This window comes from Quercus suber, unplaced genomic scaffold (genome assembly GCF_002906115.3).
Source record: "Quercus suber isolate HL8 unplaced genomic scaffold, Cork oak 2.0 scaffold_834, whole genome shotgun sequence".
Lineage (NCBI taxonomy): Eukaryota > Viridiplantae > Streptophyta > Magnoliopsida > Fagales > Fagaceae > Quercus > Quercus suber.
This window is the reverse complement of record NW_027070264.1, coordinates 52429-68675: the sequence shown is the minus strand read 5'-3', so window position 1 is coordinate 68675 and position 16247 is coordinate 52429. Positions and strand designations below refer to the sequence as shown.

General features: G+C 35.0%; 1 protein-coding gene and 1 long non-coding RNA gene across 5 annotated transcripts in view; both read left to right on the top strand.

The window, feature by feature from the left end:
* LOC112007108 (20 kDa chaperonin, chloroplastic-like) overlaps positions 1–4635 on the top strand; it is a 30203-nt gene extending 25568 nt beyond the window's left edge. For 3 of the 4 annotated variants that reach the window (XR_010626674.1, XR_010626675.1, XM_065767680.1), the window contains 4 exons: positions 3250–3429; positions 3509–3664; positions 3954–4012; positions 4145–4635. Coding sequence is in view for 2 of the 4 variants with exons in the window: in XM_065767680.1 (XP_065623752.1) it covers positions 3250–3429; positions 3509–3664; positions 3954–3986 (369 nt within the window). In the remaining 2 variants the exon portion in view is untranslated. Of the gene's footprint in view, positions 1–3249; positions 3430–3508; positions 3665–3948; positions 4013–4144 lie in introns of all 4 variants that reach the window. The other variant, XM_065767679.1, reaches the window with a different exon arrangement.
* A 5338-nt stretch (positions 4636–9973) lies between these two features.
* Positions 9974–10913, top strand: LOC136065029 (uncharacterized). The gene is made up of 2 exons (XR_010626676.1): positions 9974–10327; positions 10460–10913. It is a non-coding gene; the product is annotated as an uncharacterized LOC136065029 (long non-coding RNA).
* The last annotated feature ends 5334 nt before the right edge of the window (positions 10914–16247 follow it).

Sequence of the window (16247 nt, the reverse complement as noted above, 5' to 3'; positions counted from 1 at the left end):
TGCAATAACTTATCCACGACCCACGTGGTTGGCCATGGTTCGCCATAAAGCCCACAACGATCCACTCTTGATTGCTATGAGAGACGACTTGCAAAAAGGCACTAAGAGCATTAGCGATTATGAGGCACGAGGTGGCCAATTGTGGTACAAAGGTAGGTTTGTCTTGCCTCCAAATTCTCTGCACAAGGAAGCCATCATTCGAGAGTTTCACGATACACCAGTTGGGGGTCACTCCGGAATTTTTCAAACTTTTAAACACTTGGCTGCCAACTTCCATTGGACGGGCATGAAACGGGATGTTCAACACTACATTCAGAGGTGTGATGTTTGTCAATGTAACAAGCATGATACGATGACCCCGGCTGGTTTATTACAACCGTTGCCCATTCCGAACCGGGTTTGGGAGGATGTGTCCATGGATTTCATTGAAGGCCTTCCGACATCGAGTGGCTTCTCTGTCGTCTTGGTAGTGGTGGACCGACCCTCCAAATATGGCCATTTTATTGCCCTTAAGCACCCTTACTCAGAAAAGGTGGTGGCAGAGACTTTTGTCAAGGAAGTCGTGCGGCTTCACGGCATGCCGCGATCCCTAGTCTCTAACCGAGACCCTATTTTTACTAGTCGATTTTGGTCGGAATTCTTCGCCTACACGGTTCTGAATTGCGAATGAGTTCGGCTTATCACCCTTAAATGGATGGACAGACGGAAGTCCTCAATCGTTGCTTGGAAACTTACCTGTGCTGCTTTGCGGGTTCCAGGCAAAAATAGTGGCTCCAGTGGCTGCCATGGGCAGAATATTGGTACAACACAAGCTACCATACCGCTACTCGCATGACTCCCTTTGGAGCTATTTATGGGCGACCCCCAGCAACCATCCATTCGTATGTGCACGGCGACACAATGGTGGCACAGGTTGAGCATTCCTTGCGAAGCCGAGATGAAATTCTCCGAGTGTTGAAAGACAGTTTGGCTACTGCCCAACAACGGATGAAAATGAATGCAGACCGCCACCGCCGTGAGTTGGAGTTTGCGCCTGGTGACTTTGTATATCTTCGGTTGCAGCCATTTTGACAATTATCGGTGCGAACTCATGGTAATATGAAGTTATCTCCACGTTTTTATGGACCTTACCAGGTAATGGAACGTGTGGGAAAGGTGGCCTACCGATTAGCACTTCCAACCGATTCTCGAATTCATCTGGTCTTCCACGTTTCACAACTGAAGAAGCAATTGGGACACTTAGACTGAGCAGTACAAGGGCTCCCTAAGATGCAAGACGATGGCAAGTTGTTGTTGGAACCAGCTGCAATTTTGGATTACCGTTGGAGCAAGGCAGGAAAGAAGGTCCTTCAGGAAGCATTAGTACATTGGACGGGAACAACAAGTGATGATGCCACGTGGGAACCTCTTCCAGATTTACTGCAGCAGTTTCCCCATTTGAATCTTGAGGACAAGATTCGTTCTCCAGAGGGTGGGAATGTTATGACCCGTGGGCATGAGGAGTTAGAAGAAATGGCTGAGTCAGATAGTGGCTAACATGGACCAAGTGATGTGGATCAAGAGATTGCCTCAAGTAGTAGTTATCATGTGTTAGGATAAATTTTTATTTAAATTTAATTAAGTTATTGTTAGGATAGGGTCTATCTTGTGATAGAACTCTAGATGATAAGATTAGGAGTTATCTTATTATTTGGAATTCCATTTCAATGTATTTCAGCATTAAAGATGAATAACATGGGGCAAGAAGAATTTAACCCAAACACTCTTTTCTCCCTTTAATTCTAGGAGGGTAGTCGCCTCGAATACGACTAAACCATTTTATCATTTGCAGTTCACTGCAACATATCCCTGTAACATAACCAATCTCATACTAGGAAAAAACCTAGTTGGTATGCCATTCACCAAAACCAGAAATCAGAGTAGCAATACAAACCTTCATTTGCTCTAAAGCCGTATCGTTGAAACAAATAAATCAAGAAGTCCCAGTTGAGGTGGTCATTAGCCTTTGCCATATTCAGGTTTCCAAATTTCAGACAACTATCCAAATATGTGGCTGAGCCTAACAAGTCTATTGAGAATCTATAGCTGATCTCAAAATTTTGGGACTAAGAATTGGTTGTTGTTGTATCCAAATAGTCATTAGCTAATTTAGCTCTAAGGATAGAATCAAGTATTTGTCTACCTTCAATAAATGCATTAGACGTATCAGACACAATCTCCCCCAATACCCCCTTTCAATCTATTTGCTTTTATAGGAATTAGAAACCCCAAAGGTAGCATTTAAAAATTTTTCAAACACACATTTGTCATAACTTGATGCATTGTGATTTTTTGTTGTTGTTGTTGTTGTTTTTTTATTTTTTATTTTTTTTTTATAAGTAAATAAGCTTTATTAAAAACTCAAATCAAGTACACGACGAGAGAGCAAAAAAAGAAAGAAAAAATAAAATAGGAAACAAACAGAGTGATTATCTAGCTCCCAGGGATTCCCCAAACTCTAAGAACTCCTTAATCGAGAACATCATAGGGGATGTCATCCACTAATATAAGGTTTTCAAAAATTGAAACTTTCATCATGCTAGTTTATGCACCTTCAAAACACCTTGCATTTCGTTCGCGCCAAATACACTACATAAGACATAGCAGGACTACTAACCAACTGCCCACCATTACCTCTTCTCCCAAATCATCTCAACCAGCTCAAGAGAATATCTTTTTCTGAATATGGCATCACCCAAGAAACAACAAATAATTTGTTGAATTTTAGTTTGGAAAACATGATTGATGACTGTTATTGTTATTTGTGGTAATTCAGTTTAGTTTCAAATAGAGAATCTATCCTTGACTATATACCTCTCAATTTTAGGACAAAACTTTCTAATTGTAAGGTTGTTTGCCAATGAAACAGAGAAAATAGTATTTTGGGGCCTACGAGAGAAAAAGAAAACTGTTTTATGGGATATTTTTTGTTAGAAAGTTCAGAACCAGGTCGCTTTGTAGTTTTTAAGTATGCTCTGTTATACATGTCATATATGAGAACTTATGCGTTCAATACTTCTCTGTTTCTATGTAGCAATTCTACTGTTTATTTCTTAGGCTTGGTTCTAATTTAAAATCAGAAGACATTTGTATTATAGTCAAACGACAATAGATACACCATAGCTGTGGATTTACATACTGAAATTCTGATATTGTTCATGTTATGCGTGTCTTTTCTGACAAGATAGCATTTTGTTCCCATTTCTGTAGTACACCGACATTAAGACTTTGGGTGATAGAGTGCTGGTCAAGATCAAAACAGCTGAGGAAAAGACGGATGGTGGAATTTTGGTCCCAAAAACTGCTCAAACTAAGCCTCGAGGAGGTGAGGTGGTTGCAACTAGAGAGGGTAAGATAGTTGGGAAGAGCAAAGTAGACATCAGTGTGAAGGTAACTTTTGCTTACTCATCTTTCTAGCTTCCAATTCTCCGTTGGTTGTTCATTTCACTAATTGCTATTCTTTGTACAGATTGGCACTCAAATTGTGTATTCCAAGCATACTGGGACTGAGCTGGAGTTCAATGGTTCAAAGCATCTTATTCTGAAGGATGATGATATAGTTGGTATTCTTGAATCGGATGATGCCAAGGAACCTAAGCCCCTGAATGATAGAGTTTTAATCAAGGTTTGTTATATTTTTAAAGTTCATTACCCTTGCATGTATTTTCATGAAATGTGTATAGTGGAGTATAGCCAAGGATAAATAATAATGTCAATGTAAAGGTCTCATCCTGGGGTTGTAGTCAGTGAATTGTTTTTGGTTTACTGCAAAATAATTATGTAGCTGTGCATGATATATCATGTATGATCTTGCATTATGCTTTATTTATGTCTTTTCTTGGTTTATCATGTGAGCCACTAAGAACCTGAAGTAATATTTGGTATTATACTTGCACGTTTGAACTTAAGTGCAGGTTGCTAAGGCTGAAAAGACTGCACAAAGGTGACCAAGGAGAAACCTTCCATTGGGACGGTGAGGACTAGAGCATCTTCAGCTTTATGCTCCCCCAAGCATTAGCTGAATACTTGTTTTAGGATTGTAAGATAGGATTTCAGTGTTTGGGCAGACTAATGTTTGATGTTTATTCTGCATTGGATGTGATAGGTGATTGCGGTTGGGCCTAGTCCTCTGGATGAAGAAGGGAACAGGAAACCATTATCCCTCGCCCTAGGGAGCATAGTCATGTACTCCAATTATGCAGGGAATGAATTTAAGGGCAAAGACCGTTACGATTACATTGCTTTGAGGGTTTCAGATGTTATGGCCGTTCTTTCTTAGTTGTTAATTAAGCGTACATTTGGATAGTGTTTTGCGTGTCCAGAGTTGTGCATCCAGCGGTTTTTGGTGGGTCCTATGCACTGTTCACGGGACCTATAAGTACGTTTTGTTTTTATAGAAAAAAAAACTTTAAAACTGGGTCTCACGGTACTATTCATACATTTAAAAATTATTTTGCTACAGTATTTTCAGTTTTCAGCTGTAAACGGTATCCAAACAGACCCTAAATGCTCTTAGTATGTACCTCCAAAATTTTATGCAGATGTGCCTCAAGACATATGGATTTTGAATATAGTTGCACTTCAATCTTTAGAGTATGCTGATTGCAGCTTTGTGTCAGATTCTAGTATTTTCAGTTCTCTGCATAGTTAACAATTAATACTAGTTCATTGAAACATCCCAGGTTCATTTGATAATGAATGGGTGTATTCCATATTGTATTAAAATCTTCATTTTAAATGGATCCCTTTCATTGTTTAGATTAAATATTACCAATCCAACTAGATGGAGAATTAGAGAAAAAAAATTCTTCCAACATTGTCAAATTTGGTGAAGCCGATCACTGCAAATGCCTTTGCAAGGCTTAGTCCCTCTAGTATTAGTATCTATGTTTTTTTTTTTTTTTTAACCTGCGGCCTGCAATAATTTTTCTTATAATAAAATTAAAAACTATAAGTGGGTGCTTGCCTTGGGCATGTAATACTAATTACTCATAACCAGTTTTATTTATTTTTAGTTTGGTAAATTTTTTTGTAGATAGTCAATATTATTGTAGTGGACTGGTGCACAGCCTCCGTGTGTACTTTCAAGTGTAGAAAACATGACTAAGAAAAAATAATAATTAATCAAATGGTCATACTTTGATTAGGGATGTGGCTCTTTTCAATAATTGAAGTTTTTTTTTTTTTTTTTTTCCCTTTATTATTTTTGTAATTTTTAGGTGCATGATTTTATTTCCACCTCTTTTCTATTATGATGTGGCTCTTTTCAATAATTGAAGTTTTTTTTTTTTTTTTTTTCCCTTTATTATTTTTGTAATTTTTAGGTGCATGATTTTATTTCCACCTCTTTTCTATTATTTTAGAGTTTTCTAAATCATATTGGACTCTTGATATGGTATTTTATCAATGCTTAATTAGGAGTGGTTTTATTTGAGAAACAAGTTTTATGAACCCATAAGTTAACCTTACGCTGTTTCTCAAAAAAATAAAAGTTAACCTTACGCTATAAATCGAATATCAGAGTTTAATTAATCTTCAAAAATATTATTCGTGTTTTTCCTTATGTTTCTATAGATTCTAGAGTTTTTCTTATAAATTTAATGAACTTTTAGGTTTTAATCATGCGCTTGAATTTCTTGTTATCACATGGTGTCACAATCAGTATCTATTAAAGAATAGAATTTTTTCTATTCGTCTTCCCGGTGATGTATAGTATGAAGAAATGTGTAGCAAACATTGACTCTGTTATCATATGATTGTTCATAGTTGCATGCTCCATAAAATTTTTAAGAAATCACAGCTTACATGTGAAATCATTTTCCAGCACAAATGAAAATTTCATATTATGAATCTCTGATATAGATGGGATCCTATCTGTATGTTCAAAAATTTTCATTTGATTAAGTGGACCTAGTAATATCTACAATGTTGTGATAAAGTTGAAATCTTAGAGATAATTTTACGAATTAAATAGAAAAAGAGAGTGAATATCTCGATCATTGTTCTTTCTGCAAATATTTTATGGTTTATTGTTTAACATTTTGTGTCTTTTTAAGGCTTGTATATACTATATACTAGTGGAGGCCTTTTTTTTGTAATTGGCCATTCCTTAAACTTCTAAGATGAAATTTATCCCATTATTCCACCACTCATTGTTCAATATATATTTTTGAGGCCACTTGCTCATCACTTTCCCTTGGCTGTCTGTATGATTAAATTGATTACATAATTAGCTTTGTTTAATTGACACTTTTCTTTCTGGTTTAGCAGATGGTAGGCCAACTAAGTCAACTTTGATTATGCTAACCAGCTCATAAAATCATTTCAATGGAAATGGAATCCTTATCCCCTTTGACTTTCAGAAATAATATATTGATATGGTCAACATCTCAATTTTGAAGGCTACTAGTGTGCATTATTTGCTTTGATATATATCAACAACTGTTTTTTTTTAAAAAAAAAAAAATAGAAATACCAAGAGGTGCAAGTTGAGTTACAAGCAGCTCTTGACTATCAACAACGCTTGTTGGTTCCAAGTAAATAAGTTCAAAATTATTGTTTATGCATTATTTGAAGAATGTTTTGTGCAGAAGATAATACAATTGACCATCCATTTGGAATATGGATGGTTTTCTTAATATGGAGGATTATTCCCCTCTTTCACATTGTTGTTGTTGATGCATCCAAGAAAGGCACGCCTCACGCTTATAACACCATTTCATTATTCTGTCTTTCTTAGCCTTCTCAAATACGTTATAAAACAAAATAAGATTGACCAAAGGCGTGAAAGATATGATCCTAAATCAACCTAATACAAATATTTTTCTTTTATCATTATTTTGAATGATTGAGTATTATCTTGCTGGATGTATAAAGTTTTTGCTAGTAAAAAATGCTAGGACCACAATGTATTTTACCACCAATTCTACAATTATTTAATATGATTGATGAAAAAAAAAGATGTCTGCCCATGTGAAAGTGACAAATTTAATTACAATCTGTTAGGTAAGATAGTTGTAAAAATGAGTAAGAGATTAATTGTAATCCCAGTATTACTAGATTCTGTCACGTTCCTACCATGGTTCTGCCAGTGGTGCGTGTTTGGTTGAAATCACAATTCTAGAGACAAATTTAAGTGCTACAAATGCTTTGAAATTTTGGCATTGAAAACCGATGAATTCAGATTCATTTTTGCGTCTCACACATGATAAATGCGTACATCTGACTCCTAGAGATGCATGCTCAAGGCTGAACTTGCCCCTTTTTTTTGGGGGTGGGGGGTTATTATTAATTAATAATATTATTAACTTTTTGGAGTATTCAAAGTAGATGGATTTCAAGAATCAAATCTACGGTCCAAACATTAAAAGTGTGTTTGGATACCGCTTATTTTGCTAAAATTGAAAACTTATTATTGAAAGTACTGTAAATAAAGCTAAAAGTTAGTTGAAATAGTATAGTGGAGCTCATAAATAGTACCAAAAAGTACATGAACAATACTGTGGGACCCACCATTTTTTTAGCAAAACGCAAAATTTTTTTATCCCCAATGCAATCCAAACGTACACTAAGAGTGCGTTTGGGAAGCGCGTTTTGCGCTTCCCAAACACGTTTGCGTTTCTGTCTTTAAAAAAAAAAAAAAAAAAAAAAAAAAAAACTTTTCAGCATTAGGACGTAAAGGCTGATTTTTCACTGTTCACGGTTACTGTGTGGATACTGTTCAATGAATAGTAGCCGCACTTGCTGACTTTTGTTAATGAACAGTGCATTTGTGCACTGTTCACGGACTCACAATTTTCACTTTTCAGCAATTTTTTCATTAAAAATGCGTCTTACAGTACTATTCACACATTTAAAAATTATTTTGCTACAGTATTTTCAGTTTTCAGCTGTATTCAAAGGGACCCTAAGCCAATTTGAATCTAACACAACCAAACCGAACATTATACAAATCTACTACTACCCCTCCTAATTTTATGATATAAAAAAATTTTAAAAAATATCTACTACCATCCCAACCGTAAAATGATTCTTATAATTTTTTTAAAATTAGTCCAATAAAAATATATAGGTCAATTTGTATAAAGCATCCATTATGTTCCTACCCGCCAAAAAGACCAAAAAGATGATCAACAACTTTCTTTTTGTTGAATAAAACAAATGCATGAGAAAAAGTAAAAAGTATAGAATAGTTTCGCGGTGAATCAGTGTGCGGTGGGTATTGAAAGCGATAACTGATAAGTACTTCTAACACCACATTCTTTAGCTCACTTTTTTTATCTTATAGGATAGATTGTGACTAATTATTTAACTATTTTTTCTCTACTGTTTGTCCAGATTTGTAGCATAAAAGAGTGTAATCTTAAATTTTAACACAATACAATTGTGGCACAAAAGTATGTAGGTATTTAATGTCATCCTATCTCAGCTATCTGTCAAAAAGAAAAAAAAATATTTATTAAAAAAAAAAAAAAAAAGAGATGAAAAGAAGTGCACAAGAAGCATTGTTCCTATACTTGAATAGAATTTATTAAGCTTTGCTTTATGGGTTATTAATAAAGTACCAAGAGCCTTGTAGTTCAGCTGACACTTCTTAGTATTTCCAACTGAGACAGTCAATATTTAAAACCCTCATCCCCTCTTGTAACCATCGAATTATCAAAAAAATTAATGAAATATTTATGAGAAACTACAATCTTATGGTTGATATTACCACTTTCAACTATTTTTCCCAAGTAAGGCTTTATTTGGATGCATTATTTGGTTAATATGCAACATTCCAAGTGGAACCAAGCTGCAGCGGGAGCAAATTTAAGCTAGGCTGTAATTTGGTATTATATGGTTGTTAAATGATTGTCAATACAGTGTAATTAAAGAGTAAAATCAAGAAGATAATGTTTTTACTTTTTGGTAATGGAAGTAACGCGTGTTGAGGGACCTTTCAGCAAAAAAAAAACGCGTGTTGAGGGACCAGAACAATAGCTTTAATTCTATCTAAACATGCGTGGTCTTCAAGTTAAACATATTTTATGTGCTTTCCTTCACTTTGAAGCAAAGTTAAAAGACTCAACTTTTTGCAAATGTTGTGGTTGGAAGTATGGATATAATAATTCAAATGTAGAATATGTGAAACGTTACCATATAACTTCTATGTCCTATTCAAAGAATCTTTTGGCTGTTACTAATATTTTATTTGTCAAACTCACTACATAATGATTCTTCAGCTTTTATTTAGTAGTGGAATTGATTCGAAAATCAAATTAGATATAACTTTACATTTTTCTAATCGAAGCTGTAAATGTAGTTTGACATATGGTGCTCATTTTATATTCCTCATTGTGACAAAGTGACATAAATGTCAATAGTACACCATGAATATAATGGTGAGGAACCAAAAAGAAAGTGCAGTATTTTAGCAAAATGTCCAGAGGGGAAGAAGATGTTGAGAGAAATCTGTCCATCCCACATAATTAAAATAAAAGAAATGTACTTTATCATGATCCATTACTGATAATAATTGCAATTTGCTTCCAACAGCCTTGGAAGCGTGGAGGCGTGATTGTTGTAATGTGGTCGTTTCCTAAAGAAATCGCAATTTAAAAAAAAAGTTAAAAAAAGAAAATCCATTACTTACATATTTCCATCTTGAATGTATAAGTCGTGATAGTGTACTTGTCCAAGGAATGTGCATTATTGTAAATAATTTTTAATTTTATTTTACCTTTATTTTTGAGTTGTTGGAGATTGATACTATGAATTACTCTTTTACGTTATTTACATTTGTTATTACTTTTTTTTTTTTTTTTCAATTTCAAGATTCCTCATTTTGTTAATTTTCCCTTTGCCATTGTTCCACCTTGTGATTCAGTATTTTTATGATGCCAAGGAACTTAAGCCCCTGAATGATAGAGTTTTAATCAAGGTTTGTTATATTTTTGAAGTTCATTACCCTTGCATGTATTTTCATGAAATGTGTATAGTGGAGTATAGCCAAGGATAAATAATAATGTCAATGTAAAGGTCTCATCCTGGGGTTGTTGTCAGTGAACTGTTTTTGGTTTACTGCAAAATAATAATGTAGCTGTGCATGATATATCATGTCTGATCTTGCATTATGCTTTATTTGTCTTTTCTTGGTTTATCATGTGAGCCACTGAGAACCTGAAGTAGTGTTTGGTATTATACCTTGTACGTTTGAACTCAAGTGCAGGTTGCTGAGCCTAAGGAAAAGACTGCTGGGGGTTTGTTGCTGACAAAGGTGACCAAGGAGAAACCTTCCATTGGGACGGTGAGGACTAGAGCATCTTTAGCTTTATGCTCTCCCAAGCATTAGCTGAATACTTTTTTTAGGATTGTAAGATGGGATTTCGATGTTTGGGCAGATTAATATTTGATGTTTATTCTACATTGGATGCAACAGGTGATTGCGGTTGGGCCTAGTCCTCTGGATGAAGAAGGCAACAGGAAACCATTATCCCTCGCCCCAGGGAGCATAGTCATGTATTCCAATTATGCCGAGATTGACTTTAAGGGCAAAGACGGTTACGATTACATTGCTTTGAGGGTTTCAGATGTTATGGCTGTTCTTTCTTAGTTGCCATTTAAATGCTCTTAGTATGTACCTCCAAATTTTATGCAGTGTGCCTCAAGACATATGGATTTTGAATATAGTTGCACTTTAGAGTATAGTATAGTCTTTAGAGTATGCTGATTGCAGCTTTGTGTAAGATTCTAGTATTTTCAGTTCTCTGCGTAGTTAACAATTAATACTAGTTCATTGAAACATCCCAAGTTCATTTGATAACGAATGGGTGCATTCCGTATTGTATTAAAATCTTCATTTTAAATGGATCCATTTCGTTGTTTAGATTAAATATTACCAATCCAACTAGATGGAGAGTTAGAGAAAAAAAATTCTTCCAACATTGTCAAATTTGGTGAAGCCAATCACTGCAAATGCCTTTGCAAGGCTTAGTTCCTCTAGTATTTGTAACTGTGTTGTTTTTGTTTTTGTTTTTTTTTTAATTTTTTTATTTTTTATAACCCGCAGCCTGTGGTGGAGGATTTTATAGCCTTCGATTAAGACTGCAAATCTTGTAATAGACTTTTAACTATTTATAGTTTCTATGCATATCCATATTTCTTCCCCCCAAAAAAAGAAGTTTTCAAAGTAACTTCTGTTTAGAGAGTTAAAGGCTTTCAGCCAAATTGCAACAATAATTTTTGTTATAATAAAATTAAAAACTATAAGTGGGTGCTTGCCGTTGGCATGTCATAACTCATAACCAGTTTTATTTATTTTTAGTTTGGTAAAATTTTTTGTAGATAGTCAATATTATTGTAGTGGACTGGTGCACAGCCTCCGTATTTACTTTCAAGTGTGGAAAACATGACTAAGAAAAAATAATTAATCAAATGGTCATGCTATGATTGGGGATGTGGCTCTTTTCAATAATTGAAGTTTTTTTTTTCCTTTGTTATTTTTGTAATTTTTAAGTGCATGATTTTATTTCCATCTCTTTTATATTATTTTAGAGTTTTCTAAATCATATTAGACTCATGATATGGTATTTTATCAATGCTTAATTAGGAGTGGTTTTATTTGAGAAACAAGTTTTATGAACATGCATGGTCTTCAAGTTAAACATATTTTATGTGCTTTCCTTCACTTTGAAGCAAAGTTAAAGACTCAACTTTTTGCAAATGTTGTGGTTGGAAGTATGGATATAATAATTCAAATGTAGAATATGTGAAACGTGTGTGAAACCATATAATTTCTATGTCCTATTCAAAGAATCTTTTGGGTGTTACTAATAGTTTATTTGTCAAACTCACTACATAGTGATTCTTCAGCTTCTATTTAGTAGTGGAATTGATTCGAAAATCAAATTAGATATAACTTTACATTTTTCTAATCGAAGATGTAAATGTAGTTTGACATATGGTGGGAGAAAATTGGCCTCTACCTTTTTTTTTTTTTTTTTTTTTAAAAAAAAAAATTAGCATTTTGCCCCATTTCCAAATTAATTAGGGAAATTATATGGTGGGAGAAAATTGGCCTCTACCTTTTTTTTTTTTTTTTTTTTAAAAAAAAAAATTAGCATTTTGCCCCATTTCCAAATTAATTAGGGAAATGCCCTTGTTATAACTTGATTGTCCAAAAATCTAGTTTCAAAATGCCACTATAGGATCCTTAAAACGTCACTATAGGTATGGGGCGATCAAACTTAAAAAAAAAAAAAAAAACCTTGCATGGAACTAAAGTTCATGGAGCTCGATTTCCAAAATGCCACTATAGAGTCTAAAAACGTCACTATAGGGCTCCTTAAAACGTCACTATAAGGCTCTAGAAATTTTTTTTATATTTTATTTTATTTTCAGTTTGTTATAACTCGTGTTAGGTTCTAAGGTCTTAGGATTTTATGTATTTAGAACTCTAATTTGTAATGTTGGCAAACCATGATCAAAACAATGTATTTAGTCTTATTTAGGCTTGCTCAAAGTTGGTTTATTATTGTAAAGTTGGAATCGAGTGGCTGGAGAAGTACTTGGGACTTTCGGCCTGGCTCGATCAATCGAAGAATAGACTCGATTGATCGAAAATCGCACAGGTTGTTTTTTTTGCAGAATTTCCAACTCAGCCCTACTTCATTAAACGTTTAGGGTTTTATGTTTTTACCCTAGGTATATAAACAAAACCCTAGCCACGTTTTTGGAGGTTGCTCCAATTGTATTGTTGCTCATACATTGCTGTTTTGTGTAAATCTCTTGTGAGATCTTTGAGGAGTTTTCCTTTACACAAAGCTTAGGGTTTTCAAGTTGGAGATATTGTCTACATCTTGATGATCAACTTGGTTGCTACCATTGAAGCTTAAAGAATATCAAGCGGGGGTGCTTGTAGCTGATTGAAGAATCCAAGAAAGAAGGAGTCCGTGGATTCGGAGCTTGCACGTGGTCGTGTCAGTAAGTTCTACTGGTGGGTAGCATTAGGAAGTCAAGCGGGGAGCTTGTAGTCCTTTTGTATGAACTTCGATTCTTTCGCATAATGGATTCAGGTTTACCTTGAGAATAGCTAGGTCAAATCTTCCCCAGGTTTTTACCGTGTGGTTTCCTGGGCCATCATATCTTGTGTTCATTTATTTTCCGCTGCTTTATATCTTGATATGATTGTTTGATTGTTTTAACCTAGAATTGTTTAATTTGACTAAGTAACAACTTGGCTAATTAATCTAGGCTAACCAATCTGGTTGTGTTTTAAGGGATCTAAAACCGTTCAAGTGGTATCAGAGCAGGTTGCTCTTTTGTTGGAGATTTCTTGATCTCTGAGCTGATCCTTGACCCCTGTTGTCATGGAGCATGGACACTCTCTGTTTGTTCCTCCTCACTTTGATGGGAACAACTATGCTTATTGGAAAGTTGTAGCATTAGGAAGTCAAGCGGGGAGCTTGTAGTCCTTCTGTATGAACTTCAATTCTTTCGTATAGTGGATTCAGGTTTACCTTGAGGATAGCTAGGTCAAATCCTCCCCAGGTTTTTACCGTGTGGTTTCCTGGGTCATCATATCTTGTGTTCATTTATTTTCCGCTGCTTTATATCTTGATATGATTATTTGATTGCTTTAACCTAGAATTGCATAATTTGACTAAGTAACAACTTGGCTAATTAATCTAGGCTAACCAATCTGGTTGTGTTTTAAGGGGTCTAAAACCGTTCAAGTGATATCAGAGCAGGTTGCTCTTTTGTTGGAGATTTCTTGATCTCTGAGCTAATCCTTGACCCCTGTTGTCATGGAGCATGGACACTCTTTGTTTGTTCCTCCTCACTTTGATGGGAACAACTATGCTTATTGGAAAGTAAGGATGAAAGCATTCCTGAAATCCATTGATGAGAGAGTCTGGAATTCCATTGAGTACGGATGGGAGAAGCCCACTACTCCTGTGAGTGAGTGGCAAACTTCTGAAAAAGAAGCAGTTGGCTTCAATAGCAAAGTTATGAATGTCATCTTCAACGCTGTTTCTATGGAAGAATTTAAGAGGATCTCTAATGTTGAGGTTGCTCATACTACTTGGAAAATCCTCCAAACTGTGCATGAAGGCACAAAAGCAGTTAAGATCAATAAATTGTAACAATTGACTTCTAGATTTGAAAGCATTAGAATGTCTGATGATGAATCTTTTGATGAATTCTATGCTAAATTAAATGATATTGTCAATTCTGCTTTTAATTTGGGTGAAGTCTATGATCAACCTAAAATTGTTAGAAAGATACTTAGATCCTTAACTGAAAACTTTAGACCCAAAGTGACTGTCATCACTGAAAGCAAGGATGTGGACTCCATCCCTGTTAATGAGCTTGTAGGATCTCTTCAGTCCTATGAGTCTGACCTACCTAAAGTGAACAAATCCAAATCAATGGCTCTTAAGTCAGTTGATGATGTTGATTGTGGTGGATTTGATGATGAGCTCTCTGCTACAGAGATTGCCTACAGAGATTGCCTATCTTGACAAAAATTTCAAAAACTTTCTTAGAAATACCAATAGAAAGGCAAGAGGTACATACACTGCTGAACCTAGAAATTTTAGGAAGAATGATCCCACTAAGATTAACAACTTTGAAAAACCAAAAGAAAAAATTGGTCAGTCTTCAAATAATTCTTTGGGTCCTCAGTGTTTTGGTTGTCAAGGGTATGGTCATGTGAAATTTGAATGTCCTACATTCTTAAGAACTAAGGGTAAAGCTATGGTTGTAACCCTTAGCGATAATAAGGTTTCCGATGATGAGTCCGGATGTGATGAGGATGGAAACTTCATTGCTTTCACTGCTACTGCTGTAGTCAATGAATGCATATCTGTTGAAGAGAACCCTTCTGATGGGGAACTCTTTGAGGATGCAGATTTTCAAGAGGCCTACAATAAACTCTGCAAAATTGCTGCTAAGGATGCTATGAATGTAGAACTTGGCCTAAAGAAAATTGATTCTCTTGAGCTTGAAAAGAAAAATTTGCTTGTTAAACTGTTTGATACTAATGATCTTTTGAACAATGTTAAATCTGAGAACATGCTTTTGCTTGATAAAGTTAAAACTTTGGAACATGATTTATCTGTTGCTAGATCTGCTAGTTCTAAACTTGATCACATACTGAATGTTCAAAAGTATCCTTTTGATAAATCTGGGTTAGGTTATGTTGAAAGCATTTTTGACTCTACACCGCATTCCACAAATTTTGTTCCTTCTTCTTCTTCTAAACCTTCCGTGAGTGAGGTTATGAGTGAAACTGTCAAACCACCTGTGAGTGAGGTAGTCAAACCCGTAGAAGTTTCACCTCCTAAGAAGAATAGGGCTGATCTGAGAGAAACTAAACCTACCCTTTCTAAGGACAAGATGCATGGTAAACCTGCTTGGGTTTGTCATTTTTGTGGTAAGTCTGGACACATTCGTCCTAACTGTTACAAGCTTTAAGCTGCTAAGAGAGCAAACAAACCAAAAGTGTCTGTGTCACAAGCACAAGATCCTATGGCACTTATTGGTGAATTGGTAAAGGCTTTGAACCTTTATTCCAATCCTGGAGTTGGAAATCACTCAAATGTGAATAAGAACTCCAATGCTCGTAATGCATCTAAAAGGTTTTGGATGCAAAAGACTCGACCTAATTGAGTCTTTCTGATATGGTCCTTGTGCTTCATTGCTTATTCTTCTGTGACCATTGTTCTTTGGTTTTTGTGTTTTCTTTCGTTTTGTTCTAGGATTTGCATTGCATTACATTCATGCATTTCATTCTAGGATTTATTTGTTTTCTCTTAAATAAAAAAAAATTAAAAAAAAAAAAAAAAAGGAGAAAGCAAGAATTATGTTTGACACTATTTTTCTTGATTTTTGAAAAACAAGGTTGGTCTATCTTTTTACACATGTCATGTCTTGTGTACCTTGTTTAACTTTGATGAACTTATTTATTGCACTTGACTAGTTGAAACTTTGTAGTGCATGTTGTGTGGGAAATATGTGTTTGGCTCTTAATCACTTTGTCTTAATCATGAAGTCACATGCTATTTGACTGACGGACTTGATCCTTTTGAGAAAAGCATAAATAACCATCTCACCACTGTTCACTAGCCAATCATGAACACCTTAATGCATATCATAAGATTTTGTGCTCGAGAAAGTGTAGCACATGCACAAAAAGAACATAAGGTGTAGCCCCAAATTAAATT